Source organism: Salvelinus sp. IW2-2015, linkage group LG6.2 (genome assembly GCF_002910315.2).
Source record: "Salvelinus sp. IW2-2015 linkage group LG6.2, ASM291031v2, whole genome shotgun sequence".
NCBI lineage: Eukaryota > Metazoa > Chordata > Actinopteri > Salmoniformes > Salmonidae > Salvelinus > Salvelinus sp. IW2-2015.
This window is the reverse complement of record NC_036846.1, coordinates 18827557-18842236: the sequence shown is the minus strand read 5'-3', so window position 1 is coordinate 18842236 and position 14680 is coordinate 18827557. Positions and strand designations below refer to the sequence as shown.

Sequence of the window (14680 nt, the reverse complement as noted above, 5' to 3'; positions counted from 1 at the left end):
AATCCTCCAGTTGTTTTTGTCATAAATAATAAATAATATTTCAACCGGACAAAAGCTTCGTCAATAGGAAAGGAGAAACAAGAAAGGCGCGTTCCCGATCAGGCGCATGGCTGATGTCTGGAAATTTCCACTGTCCACTGATTGAAAGTGCTGTATCTGGCTTTTTTATGGCAGTTTTGGAGCAGTGGCTTCTTCCTTGCTGAGTTTAACTGTGGATATAGATACTTTTGTACCTGTTTCCTCCAGCATCTTCACAAGGTGCTTTGCTGTTGTTCTGGGATTGATTTTCACTTTTCGCACCAAAGTACGTTCATCTTTAGGAGACAGAACGTGTCTCCTTCCTGAGCGCTATGACGGCTGAGTGGTCCCATGGCTGTCTCTTATACACATCTAGATGTGTATAAGAGACAGCACTGGAATTGTGATACAGTGAATTATAAGTTAAATAATCTGTCTGTAAACAATTGTTGGAAAAATTACTTGTGTCATGCACAAAGTAGATGCCCTAACCGACTTGCCAAAACTATAGTTTGTTAACAAGAATATTGTGGCGTGGTTGAAAAATGAGTTTGAATGACTCCAACCTAAGTGCATGTAAACTTCCAACTTCAACTGTAACTGAAGACATCGATGGAGTGGTTGGTGTACGTCGATTGACCTGTATGGTGGAYGGAGAAAAGAAGTTCACGTCATCCATGCTACTGTTCTTTGATGAAGAGTCTCTCCTTCTCATATAAAGTTAGGATTCATGAGATACCCTGTAAGCGTTTGTGTCAAGTGTGTGCAGAAGGGAAGAATATCGTATGCCAGAAGAAGGGAAATGCTGCAAATGTGGAGGTGAACATGCGCTTGAATTCTTGGAGTGCCCTGGTGAATGACAATGAGGTGGCGAGGGTGAGGAGTGTTTTGCGTGTCTCCTATCCGGAGGTGATGAGAAAATTGAAAGGAACGAGTGGCGGCGAAGAAGCAATGGTAGTAGAGCCACCACGACCAGTGAAAGTTTCTCATCAACGGAGAGATAGTAAAATGCTAAATGTTAAAAAGGTGGACTTATTATTATTTATTGCAATGGCCATAAACTGTACCGCACAGTCAGAGAATTCGAAGAAAATTGGAATCATTGTGTATACTGTTTTTGGGTCTTCGTGATTACCAGTTATTTAAAAAATATATATAAGTTGACGTTTTATTTTGTATGATATCATTTTCCCCCTTTCCTGGAATGTTATTTAAGTTTCTTATTGAATACCCCGACCAGCTCGTGGCGGTAATGCACCATTAACATTGGATGCCAACCGCCGTTAAACCCCATCGAATAAGTTTTCTGGGCTTGGACTTGAGCGGAGAAAGTCTCTGTGGGAATCGGACCCCTATGCAAGTGGCCATGTGTTATGTGATCGCACTAACCCAGTGTCTGCGGGAGGAGAAGTCTTACTGGTGTAACAGTGTTGCTTCCGTCCCTCTCCTCGCCCCTACCTGGGCTCGAACCAGGGACCCTCTGCACATCATCATTGGTACAACGCACATCTAGGAACTTTAGCTCCGCCAAGTAATGGACGTGATTTTTCCTGTATTCCTTCAGTTTGATGGCGTTTGCTGTCTCAACTAAATACTGTAAAGTAACTTCAGTTTGATGGCTTGATCATGTGTTTGCAGGTGAGGCTGACAGGGTCATTTTCCTCTCAGTAATGGTAGGACTGCTCCTGCTGGCTCTATTCGGCTTTCTGCTGTGGATGGTAACACAATGTGGTAATTCATACTGTGGAAGCCAAAGGAGGTTGGTGGGAGGAGCTATAGGACTGACTCCTTGAATGTATTAATGGAACACAAACGCCTCAAACATKAAAAACACGTTTGACTCCGTTCAATTGAGTCCATGCTATTATTCCATTACAATGAGCCCATCCTGCTATAGCTCCTCCCACCAGCCTCTGGTGGAAGCTGAATATTGAAATGTCTGATCTTTTGTTTTGTGTTTACCCCAGATACAAATAAAGTTGTCTATTTTATCCTGTTGTCGTGCAGATGCATCAAGTACCCTGTGGCTAAGACGTACCACATCATGCATAAGAACACAGAGGAACGTCACCCCATTAGAGACTCCTCTTTGGATCCAACTGGATAGGCACAGGAACTTTTATACACTTCAATACAATTAATTGAACAAAATAGTGAAAAAGCTAATTTTAAGATTGTGTATTGTGGGGGCTAAACTCATGACTATGATTACATTTCCATTATTAGCAGCATCTAGGCTTTCCACTTTGAAGAGCTGAGACAGAATGGCTATATAAGGAATGGAACATATAGGACCAGGGCCCGCTACCATTATAACATATACATCTGTCAGATGTGGGCATTAACAAGCAAGAACTGAGACGGAAGATAATGGTGGAGAAAAGTCAAGGGAAGCTATTTCATATAGAGGGAGGGGATTATATACGTTATGCAAATACGGAATACTATAAAGGCAGGGCTCTGTGATATGAGAATTGAGCTTTTTCCATGGAATTGCTCGGCTGTTACTCTGTAATAAAGTCTAACTGAATCTAARTTCCGGTATCGGTGCTAATATTTGACTCAATATTTTTCCACAACAGTATGTACACCAATGTTTACAAGCTTAGCAATTCTTTTGAAGAGCCCCCCCAAATATACATAATTTCATGGTTTTCCCTTTTTTAACTTGTTTGTTTTTTAGTGGTTGTATTGATATCATACTGTACCTGTGAATCTGTCTGACTGCCATGTGGATATTAATACAAAAATGAACACTAACATTATCCCCACTAGTAGCAAGAATAAAGTTACCAGAAGAGACTTGAATTCTGAAAACAGTAAAAATTGATTTACAGGCACAACATTTTCTTGACAGTTTAATAAAACAGAGTAGTCTATTTCCCAAAATTGTTACATCTTAAAGTTGTACTATCCTTTTACAGTAATGGAATGTGGTATCTTATATGGGAGTGTTGATATGAGGTCATAGTGGTTCCACTAACGGACTAGAAACCAAACGTTTTTTGAATAAAAACAAATCGCCATCCAGTGACCACTCATTCATTTGAATTGTGCACTTTGATAGTCAAATGCATCTATCATCGTTGAATTTAATAATGATGCTTCATTAATAAACAGTGAAAATCCATATTTAGACCTGGCATACATAACCACTCCCACACAGACTTACTATCCTAACGTACAAGGTTAAAAACCTTAGGAAACATATAATCCCCTCAAACAAGGGATCCTGCAATTTTTCATTAAAACAAGAAAAAAAAGGTGTGCTTGATTGTTCTCAATACATTGTTATTGAATTAACCATCTTCACTTTTCTATTACACTTCTCTTTTTACACACTTTCATTACCTTTTCAACCTTGCGTCTCTTGAATCAAGTCGATTTGTAGAGCTTTTTCTATTAAGTTATGATTTAATACTTGCTGTAAATGTTTGCTCTATGCTTGGTGGAGACTTGAATATCGTTGGCTACTTTTTCTCATCTTTAACCAGTCTTGTGTCATATCAGTTTTATTGAAGTTCCAAGTCAAACACTCACTTTCTCTCAACCCTCGCTGTTGTGTTAGTAAATGAGACATTTAGGAAAGAATTGTCTGAGGTACATTTAACGTGGCTTTTCTTTAGGGTTAAGACACTCACCACACCTCCATTATACACTTTTATCAATCACACATTTCTTTAACACTCAGAGCTCATTCAACCAAGCGGCCATTGGGATTTTGTTGCTTTTTAGAAAATTTCATACAAAAGTTTAAAGACTAAGAGCACCATTTTGTAACATCTATCAACACCCCATTCCTTCTTTCTTTACTAAGCCTTACTCAAACGATACAAAACCACAGACACACGCTGCTCCCAACCTATCATGAGTCTCAGGTACAATCTTTCCACGGAAGATCTCATGGGAAMATTTTGACGAAGGCTATTCCAGTGGTTCTCAAATATCCCTGGTTAATATCCCGGCTTCAAACAAAGACACATGAAATGCTTGTCCAGCGGTGTGGTGAGGTGAAATTATTCAGTAAAAATGCTATTCTACTTTTTCAAGGACACGTTATTGTAAGCTTTCTGACAGACAGTGCAACACAATCCTCTCCTTAATGCACTGCTCCCATAAAAAAAACATTGGCTTGCTTTATTTACACATCAGTTTGTCTGTTTAGAAGGAGACCTAAGTTTGTGATAAGCAACTGATTCCACAATGAAGTGGCAATTGATGAACAATGAAATGGATATTAACTTAACATGCCAATGTTACAAGGAGGTTGTCATCTGAGATGCACATTCCATAGAAACCAGCATACATAGGGGACCTCCAGGACCAGGATTTGGGGGAAATACTGCCCCTAMAACTTCCAATCAATTCCTGCATCGACAAAAAACAACACTTATATCAATAAATAAAAAAATACAAATAAACTGAATAAATTAGCAATCACTTCAGGGCAGGCTCCACAAAATGGTGGCATGCTCTAAGCACATTCCTAATAAGACCCTGACCTTACCGTTTATCTTTTCTTTCACTACAAGTTATACCTTCCACAACTGACTAAAGTATGTGGAGGCTTTAACATTAAGTTGTAATTTTATTGCTGAGTGGACAGTGCTCGTGTCTATTTCTATGGGCACAAGCACTGTCCATGACACAAACTGTTCAYACCCCTCTAGTTGGCAAAGAACATTTTTACTATTTTAAAGATAATTTCCTGCTATTCTACACGTTTTGCCATGGGGTGGAGAGAAAATGTTGCMGTTTTAAAGCTAATTAGCTGCAATTCTACACATTTTGTTCATGTAATACCTGAGGGATTCAAACATTACAACAAATTCAATGGGCTAAAAAACRTTAGCTGACATGGGTTAGTTCAGGGCTGCCCAACCCTCTTCCTTGAGATCTACCCACCTGTGGGTTTTCAGTCCAACCCTAATTTAAAACACCTGATTCTACTAATTAGCTGCTCAACAAGACCTTAACTAGCTTAATCAGATATGCAAAATTAGGGTTGGATTGAAAACCTACAGGACAGTAGATCTCCAGGAAGAGGGTTGGGCAGCCCTGGGTTAGTTGATCTGCAACTTGCACCCCACAGTTTGGGAACTATTGGGATAGGCAATCATAGGAAATSTAACTTCCCTTGTGCTTGAATACTTTTTCCACAAGGAGATTATTTTGTGCTGGATTCATGCACATTTTAGATTCAACTCCTCTCTTTCTCCTGTAGAATAAGCAAACGTATCTACTGTCATTGTGCTGATGATTAAATATCCCTCCTCAACCAAACCTCAGCTGGATCGTATTCAATAGGCACCAAACAGAAGAAACTGCCTGAAACAAGGTGGGATTGACTGGATTTATCCAATAAGAAATGCTTATTTTCATTTTGTGTTTCAAAAAGTTTTTTTTTCATTATTTGCCATAATGAACACAACCCTGAGCTTCAGGCTGTAGTAACTGGCTATCTCCAAATGGGGGCGACAGTGACCATAACTGATAACCAAAACAAAACCGCCAGCGAGAAGGCGGCTGGCCGGCTGACCGCTGAGATGGACCGTCCCTTGCTCCTGTTCCACTTTGATCCGGTTCGGTCTCTGACCCGCGGGGGCTTGATGGGTGTCTGGGGGTTAAGTGGGGGCTTACTGTAGGGAGGGGAGTAGGGCCTGTAGCCAGGCCAATCATCACTGTACCTCTCCCCTCCGCCGCCTGATCCACTGCCCTCATCGACYTCACCTTCAGGGAGAGACATGATATCAGACAGACAGAGCGACAGGCAGACAAAGGGCAGTTAAAGAGTGCAAATGTTGGGGGAGACAGTAGTAATAGGATTAGAACGGGATGACGAACCCGTCATAATATTTCTGTGGGTGGTGGGGGGGGGGACTTACTGTCCATGAAGTCAGTATCCTGTCCAGCCTGTGCATGTTTCAGTCTGTTGGTGGCTACTCTGAGCTCCATGATGAGCTGTCTGGTCCTCACGTCTGGCCTGGCAGTGTCCACCTCTACCTCTGGGTTATTGATCTGACTCATCAGCCCATCGCCTGCCACGTCAGGGAGGTACCTGATACACACACATCAAAATGACATAGCTACAGCACTGAAACTAATATCAATATGATAACAAAACACTAAATATCAGTATGATACATTCTTAGTTACCTGCTCGCACGCACAAATCTCCATCTTCTCTCTCCCCCTTGGACTAACATCCTCCTCCACCTTTACATCTGTCTCTTATCAAACACCCACCACCCCCTGGTCCACACCCACCTCCCCCTGGTCTGTCCATTCCAGCAGCGGTCCTCGTTGGTGACGTCGGCGGCCAYGTTCTTGTCGTTGCAGATGGTGTGTGGGAGAGACACCCAGAAGCCCCGCATGGGCCGCAGTCGCTCCTTCAGCTCTGACACCTGGAGGCGGGCGGACGGAAACTGGTTGATGCAGGCTGTAAAGTAAACCCTTATATAGCTGTTGAACATATGGAGGTGGGAAGCTCATTTTAGCCACGTCCTCGTCATCAAACAAACTAGAATGTACTGTATATAAATGGCTGTTGGTATGGCTGTTGTTGAACATATGGACAGAGAGAGCTAACATGGGCATAAACTACAAAAATAATTGTCTTGAATATTAATTGCAGGTAAGAACTCATCTCTGCCGCTCCATCWCCTCTCCCCCCTTCTCTTCCCCCCTCTCCTCTTTCCTCTCACACCTCACTCTCCTTTTTCCTCCTCTCCTTTCCTGATCTTCCCTCTCCTCTCCCCTCCTACCAGTCGGTCCAGGTTGGTGCCAGCAGCAGTGGTGGGCTTCTCCTCAGGGCTGAACGTACGGAAGGGTCTCCTGTTGCCCCCTGACTCCTTGGGGGAGCGCCGAGAACGGCCCGGGGCCAGTCTGGGACTCCCACAGCCCTGGAACACCTAGAGCCAAACCACAGAGATAAAGCTATGTATCTACAATGATGTATCTCTGCAACAATAAGGGTGAAACATGGATTTAAGAAAAAATAGCATCCCAATATYATCACGTACGTTAATAATGGTAGACAGTGGATACTTAAATTAAGAACAATATGAAGAATAATATGAAAAGTAGTAAAATTGCACTATGCAGTTTTTACAGGTACTTCCACAATTGATCAAGCAAAACAAAGGGGTTTTGGACTCAAAATGGTCTACCATGAGCAGTAATACAACTGTTAAACGTTAAGTCTTGTTTCAACCTAGGATGACAGCTGATGTGCATCTTATCAGCCATTCTATTATCTATATTCTATGATGTACATTCTATGATCTATATTCTATTGCACTGTGGATGTATAGCACATTCTTTTAATTTCCCTCCATCCCCTCCTCCCTCCATCCCCTCCTCCTCCCTCCATCCCTGCCTTAGTGGAGGTGGCGATGCTGTTCTCCTGCATGTGCATGATGGCCTCGGACACTTTAACAGAGATGGAGTCTGCAGCCAGCTCCATGTTAAAGGGCCCCTCCAGCTTCTCAGATACTTGATACAGAGCATCTGACAGAGTAGAGAGAGAGAGAGAGATGAAAGATGGAGCATTGAATAAAAGTGTGAAAACAAAAGGATGAAGGTAGGAAAGGGAAGAGATCTAATAAGAAAGATATACATTTTGTTTTTATGATGGGTGCAATGTTAAAAACGTTAGATAGAAATGCAATGTATAGAATAGGCATGACTAATTTATTCTGTAGAATAGAAATGCGAGTAGGTTCTATACAGTACATTTCTACATGCATCAGGTTTAACATCCCCTCTACCGAATCAGCCCAACAAAAGCCACCCACACCCCCGCTAATGCCCGCCTCCAATATCCACTCACCAATGAAATTGTTCCACTCAGTGTCCAGATCGGCTGTATTGGCCAGGCAGCCCTTCATCACGTTGAGGCAGAGGGCGTGGCAGGGGCGCAGGGAGGGCATGCCTCGACACAATGGGCAGTACCACTGACGCATCAGGGCACGCACACACCCCGCACCAGCACTCAACTGAAGGAGGAGACGAAGAGCAGAAGGTGTAGGATGTTAGGGAGAGCAACGGAACCACTAAAAGCAGACCAATAGAAGACAGAGTATTCTTCTTAATATAAGTGCACGGCCACATACACACAGTGTACCTTTGCTGCCTTGTTGACAATGTCACGGCCTATGGCCAAGCCTTGAACCAGTGCTCTGGCTGCAATGAATGCCCTGGACACCTGAATGAAAGAGAGATCAGCTAATAACTTCTGACACAAATCTACTCTACTGTATATCAATGCACTCAGTTCATTGTTTTCAAATAGTTCTCTCTAATACGATCGCCTATGTGTTACTGTAACGTTATCGTTGAGTTTCAGTGGTGATTTGAATTACTTATCACACCGGCTTCTTTTGTTAATTATGGTGACAAACATTACAAATTGGACCAACTTAGACGGATAATTCAATCAAATTACAAAATAACATATTGGTTTTCTTACCCTGTAAGCAGTCTATGGACAAGGTAATACCAGTCTATGCTTTGGTTTTGTTAACCCAAATTCCAAAATGACATATTGGTAAACTATGCCTTTAATATTATTAAATATAAATGATGTTAGTTTTCAGTTGATATACCAACCAAGTCTGCCTGACCTGTAAGCCTAGTTTCCGGGGCAGGTCCCCAAAGGGCTGCAGCTGCTCTGCATGTTTGTTGACACACTCCAGGTACTCGTCACTGAACTGGTACTGGGGGTTGACCAGAGAGAAGACCCGCTCCACCAGTCTGGACCAGAACTCTGACAGCACCTCTGTCAGGCTCACACTGCCCCCTGTAGACAAAAGAGGGAAAACATTTAGCAAAATAAATTGAAAATTTGCATTTCTTGTTGGATATGTCCAAGTACTCATTCCCTGTTTCAGTCAGTTTGGTGCCTAATGAAAATGTCCCTAGGTTAGGTCAGTCTGTTTCTACTTGTTCAGACATTTTGTTGTCGTCTTGTCAAACAAGGCAAAGATGTAGCATTGTCAAACTGATGAGATGGTGAGGGACATGTACTATAGTGACACAAGTACACAAATGCAAAGTCCAACAAGAGAGAAGAGAGAGAGAGAACGGTGTCCCCACTAACCTGAGTAGTATCGACGGAGCTCCACAAACAGCTCCTGGAAGACATTGGCGTTCTGGGTGAAGAGGCGCCCGTAGGTCTTAGTAAACATTTGATTCATGGACTTTTCAGACAAGTCTATGAGCTCCCTGAAGAACTCTGAGAGAAGAGAGGAAGGAATGAGATGGTCAAAAGCACGATACGGGGTAGACAAGTTCGTAGTCCGACACCACTGGGATTCAATACCACATTCTCACCAGTTCTCCACATCCCAAAGAAGAATTCAGTACCACTAAACCACAAGTTGTTTTGATTCAGTGGTTTCACTGGCAGTTACTCAGGTCTCAAGAACCATTGTCAAGAATAAGCTAGCTATGACTAGCTGATCCCCAATATAGGATATTAGTCTAGCAATAAAGGTACTTTTAGCCCTCTCAATAGAGAACATTTTACATACCAATCCTCAATGTTGTTGTCATTTTACATCACACTATTTACAGTGTTCCCTTATGCATCCTTATTATGATTGGATTTGCATTCCAGCTCACCGTCAAACTTGCGGTGCCTCTGTGTGAAAGTGGTGAGAAGGAACTGGCTGGTGTCGTCGATGGCCGACAGGAAGTCCGTCTCACTCTGATGGGCCAGAGTTTCCTCCATCTGACTGGAGCAGCAGGTGTAGTCCTGGGGACACAGACGCAGATGCTCGCCTGGACCAATAGAAAAACAGACAGGGTCAGATGCGAGCCAATCACAGACTTGGACAAGAGGTGTGTTGGCATATTGAGGTGTTCACCTGAACCAAAGGTAAAACAAGACGGGATCAGATACGAGCCAATCAGAGACAAGAGGTGTGGGCAGATGCACTAATGGTGAAGACCAAAGGATACAGCAGCGCTTGCTTTGACGTCATCAGCACTGTGAAGTCAACTTATGGTTATGGTTTAGGGGAGACATTTAGGCTACCTCAAATAAATCTGTATTTTTACCTCCTTTAGAGATAGTATGAAATGAGAGGGGGAGACGTAGAAAGAAGGGCTGATTCGCACCCACACTGACGGTGATGCATATGTGCTTGATGCGACCGCGTTACCTGCTAGACCAGCCTCAGAAACAGGTTTCTTCCCAAAATGACTTACCACCACTGCACATAAATGAGCAATGTATTAGGGCTTTGGTGATAACAGTATCGCAATATTTTACATGGATTTTTTTTCTTTACACGAAGAAGACCAAACTCTTTGGTCCTTTAAAAACCTGCTCCATGTAAAATATTTTGTGCTATATCTTGGAAAGTAAATRAATGTGGATGACAACATAATTATGTTTGTTTCCAAAATTAGGGCTTTTTTCCTAAAGAAGTTAAGTCCACTTTGTGTTTTGTTTCCKTGSCCCCMGCCCTACAATGTATCATATGAGAAATTCCACATTATCAAGAACTGATCATTCTACCCTGATTCTACCTTTATTGGAAAATGTCAATTACCCTTCATTGTGCCATGCTACCATGATTTTTCAAATGCTTTCATTCAATATAATAGCTCACAAATTAGGCCTACTTTGTTCATTCATTGAATGTCTATCAGTTTAGAACACACACCAACACTACCAATGTGGCAGTGGTTCTTCTGATCAGGCACTTATCCTTCTTCTTAATCTGTCTGTCATTAATACAGCCTTATTAAACATAAGGTAGTAATTGAAAATGGGCATTTATAAACATGATTTATTAAAACACAATCCATGGTGGCATCCCAAATGGCTCACTATTCCCTATATAGTGTACTACTTTCGACCAGGACACATAGGGAAATTGTTAAAAGTAGTGCACTAGATATGGAATAGGGAGCCATTTGGGACGTAACTCATGTCTTTGTTCACCAATACCCAGGTTGGACTGGGTATTACCGGCGGTAATGATATGCAAACATTAACGACCAGTAACAAGTCGGCGATCTCCAATGTCTCAACATGGGTGGAAAAAACATCTTATTGGAGGCAAACATAATATTACTCAATGATACCAACACCTGATTATTTTTCCCCCGAAAAACTTGGAGTGAGGATCCCAACTCCAACCTTTTATTTTTGGCTCTAGCTTTGATTTCTCCTCTGTTGCTCATTACCAGCCCTATCTCATTCCTCCAATTCTGCTCTCCCTCTCATAATCCCTCCTTCTCTCGGCCATCTGCTCCCCTGGCCCACGGGACAAGAGCCAAGACCCAGACAGAGATAACCAGACACACAATCAATATTGCAGTTCCCACATTCAACAATCACATATAGCCTACAGTCAAACCACTCAAACAAACCCTCATACATACGAAGGCGTGCAAAGCAGTACAACAAAAATCAACATTTGCCTCCCAAATGACACTTTAAAAAAGGGGCAATCAGCAGTTGCTACATACATTTTTGGACTTATAAATTATTTATATATACCCATTGATTCTTGAAGAATATAACTTAGAAATGCCTCATGAGCTTTGTTCAACTGTCATACCCCATCAGAACCAAAAATACACTACATGAACAAAAGTATGTGGGACACCGGCTCGTCGAACATCTCATTCCAAAATCATGGGCATTAATATGGAGTTGGTCCCCCTTTGCTGCTATAACAGCCCACTCTTCTGGGAAGGCTTTCCACTAGATGTTGGAACATTGCTGCGGGGACTTGCTTCCATTCAGCCACAAGAGCATTAGTGAGGTCGGGCACTGATGTTGGGCGATTAGGCCTAGCTCGCAGTCGGCGTTCCAATTCATCCCAAAGGTGTTCGATGGGGTTGAGGTCAGGGCTCTGTGCAGGCCTGTCAAGTTCTTCCACACTGATCTCAACAAACCATTTCTGTATGGACCTCGCTTTGTGCATGGGGGCATTGTCATGCTGAATCAGCAAAGGGCCTTACCCAAACTGTTGCCACAAAGTTGGAAGCACAGAATCGTCTAGAATGTCATTGTATGCTGTAGCGTTAAGATCTCTCTTCACTAGAACTAAGCGGCCTAGCCCGAATGATAAAAAACAGCCCCAGACCATTATTCATCCTCCACCAAACTTTACATTTGGCACTACGCATTCGGGGAAAGTAATTCGGGCAGGTAATGTTCTCCTGGCATCCCGGATTTGTCAGTCGGACTGCCAGATGGTGAAGCGTGCCTCATCACTCCAGAGAACACGTTTCCACTGCTCCAGAGTCCAATGGCGGCGAGCTTTACACCACTCCAGGTGACGCTTGGCATTGCACATGGTGATCTTAGGCTTAGGCTGTTAGGCCATGGAAACCCATTTCATGAATCTCCTGGCAAACAGTTATTGTGCTGACGTTGTTTCCAGAGGCAGTTTAGAACTCGGTGGTGATAGTGTTGCAACCAAGGACTGACAATTTTTACACGATCCAGCACTCGGCGGTCCCGTTCTGTGAGCTTGTGTGGCCTACTACTTCACAGCTGAGCCATGGTGCTCCTAGACTTTTCTACTTCACAATAACTGCACTTACAGTTGACCGGGGCAGCTCTAGCAGGGCAGAAATTTGACAAACTTACCGGTTGGAATTATATCCACATTGATAGTCACTGAGCTCTTCAGGAAGGCCATTCTACTGCCAATGTCTGTTTATGGAGATTGCATGGCTGTGTGCTCAATTTTATAYACCTGTCAGCAACAGGTGTGGCTGAAATAGCCRAATCCACTAATTAGAAGGGGTGTCCACATACTTTTGTGTGTGTGTAATTTTATATAAAAGCTTCTTTTACTCCAACTTTTGTAAACAAATAAAATGTAAACAAAGACTATACAGCCTCAAAACATGGTTAAAACTATAATTTCGATATCATGGATGGTCAGTCCTTGGATCCATAGCTCTGTCTATGAATTTGAGAGTGGTTATACTTCTCCAGCCCCTTCCCTCAGCTTTTTGCGGAAACAGAGGCGGGGATGCTGTTTTGTTATTGTTTCAAAATGCCGATTGCCGCTTTAAATATCCACAGCTCACTATCTTTGTCTGTCTGTTCTCTCACTTGAGCTCTCACACACACCCATTGCCAATGTCCCATGATAATGCAACAACTAACAGCAGTTCTCAAGTGTCACATGCACAAAACACTAATTATAATAAAAGCCGTCTTCAAAAAAATAAAAAAAGGTTGACAATGATTATTTTCTTTCAGTCATTCCCAGATCAGTCTAAAACAGCCATACTAATTAGGGGCGAGGCTCTTTGTTACACACCGGTGTTAGCAATTTACTCATCCCATAAATAAGCCTTACTGACAGACAAACCTGTTAATTCTCAATTTCGCTTTGTTCAGCAGTTTYTATCACATGGCATATTATCCAGTAAGGCTATACCAAGCAGTCTCTCAAACCCTTCATGTTGTGTRAAATAACATATAGCCTACGTTTGATGATTATTTTAAATCAATAACCACCAGTTTACTTTGAATAGCCCGTCTTACCGGAGATTTGAGTCAGCGGGGCAGTGTTCGTACTGTAGCCCTTCTCTGCGTACACATGCCGTGTCTCCGAGCAACTCCTACCCGCTGTTACCGGGCCCCAAGTCCATGACAGGGCAGCCAGCGTGCAGAGCAACACCGGGGGGTACTTCTGAGCATATAGCCGGGAAACCATCTTCCACTGTGACAGTGTCACTCACGGTAAATAGGCGAATTAATGGTTGACAAAAGATTGGCGACCAGGCAGCTCAAAAATGCCAAAAGTATCGAGATACAAACTAAGGCAAATAAATCCCTCGGAAAATCTATGGAATTATCTCCAGTTCCCCATTTTGTCTGTGAAAAGAAACACCCCAATAACTTCCAAAGATCAACTAGTCTATATTTTTGCAGAAGAAAAATAAATACATTGACAATTGGTCTGGGTGCTGTGAATAAATGCGCGCCTGGTTTGTCGGGTGCTCAGGTCCCACCCGGTGTTTTCTCCATCCCTTGTCTAGCTATCTGCTTCAGAACAATGAGCGGTGCAGCACGAGGAGGGCCGAAAGGGGTGAGGTGCGGCCATAGGGGGGCTGTTATAGGAGAGCCACCGCAAGGTCCTAAATTCGCAACCGCCAGTCTGAACTATTATTTGGAGCCACTACAACCCACTGCGAAAAAAATAATCACCCTTTTCTACATTAAAAAAACCCCGCAAATCTATTGCCGGCACACAATTTAAATAGACTCGAATCAAAATCTCGCTGTTCTAAGATTTTTATAAGTTTATTGACTTGCATACCTGAAGAATAATTMATCCCGTATTTGCATTTCTGATGGTCACATGCAAAATAATGTTGTCCAGCCACCAGACAGTTTTGCAATTTGGGTATGTCATACAAGATGCAACCGTTTCCATTGCCAGCAAGTAGGTCTATTTACAGAAAAAATCCATTGGCTAATGCAAACATGCTTTTCCATTGAATTGTTCTTTTTTAAATTATTATTAATTGCTTGATTACAGTAACAAACCAATGCAAATGTGATCAGCAGTCCAGTACTAACACTGGCCCATTAAATGTCAATTGAGAGCTATATTACTATAATTTGAGCCCTATAGGCCCCCAGAATCCAGATGTAGCCTATTGTGAGAAAGAC

The 14680-nt window shown here is 42.5% G+C and overlaps 1 protein-coding gene and 1 long non-coding RNA gene across 2 annotated transcripts; one reads left to right on the top strand and one right to left on the bottom strand.

The window, feature by feature from the left end:
- Positions 1 to 417: 417 nt before the first annotated feature.
- Positions 418 to 3048, top strand: LOC139027978 (uncharacterized). Its single transcript, XR_011480105.1, has 2 exons — positions 418 to 1749; positions 2026 to 3048. It is a non-coding gene; the product is annotated as an uncharacterized lncRNA (long non-coding RNA).
- On the bottom strand, positions 2864 to 14094 carry gpc2 (glypican 2). The gene is made up of 11 exons (XM_023990355.2): positions 13547 to 14094; positions 9643 to 9801; positions 9119 to 9253; positions 8643 to 8818; positions 8144 to 8224; positions 7850 to 8015; positions 7397 to 7527; positions 6783 to 6929; positions 6286 to 6422; positions 5904 to 6076; positions 2864 to 5748 (listed from the first exon to the last, which is right to left on the bottom strand). Exons 1-11 carry the CDS (start codon positions 13716 to 13718, stop codon positions 5477 to 5479), a joined length of 1749 nt encoding a protein of 582 aa, XP_023846123.1. The 5' UTR covers positions 13719 to 14094; the 3' UTR covers positions 2864 to 5476.
- Positions 14095 to 14680: the final 586 nt, after the last annotated feature.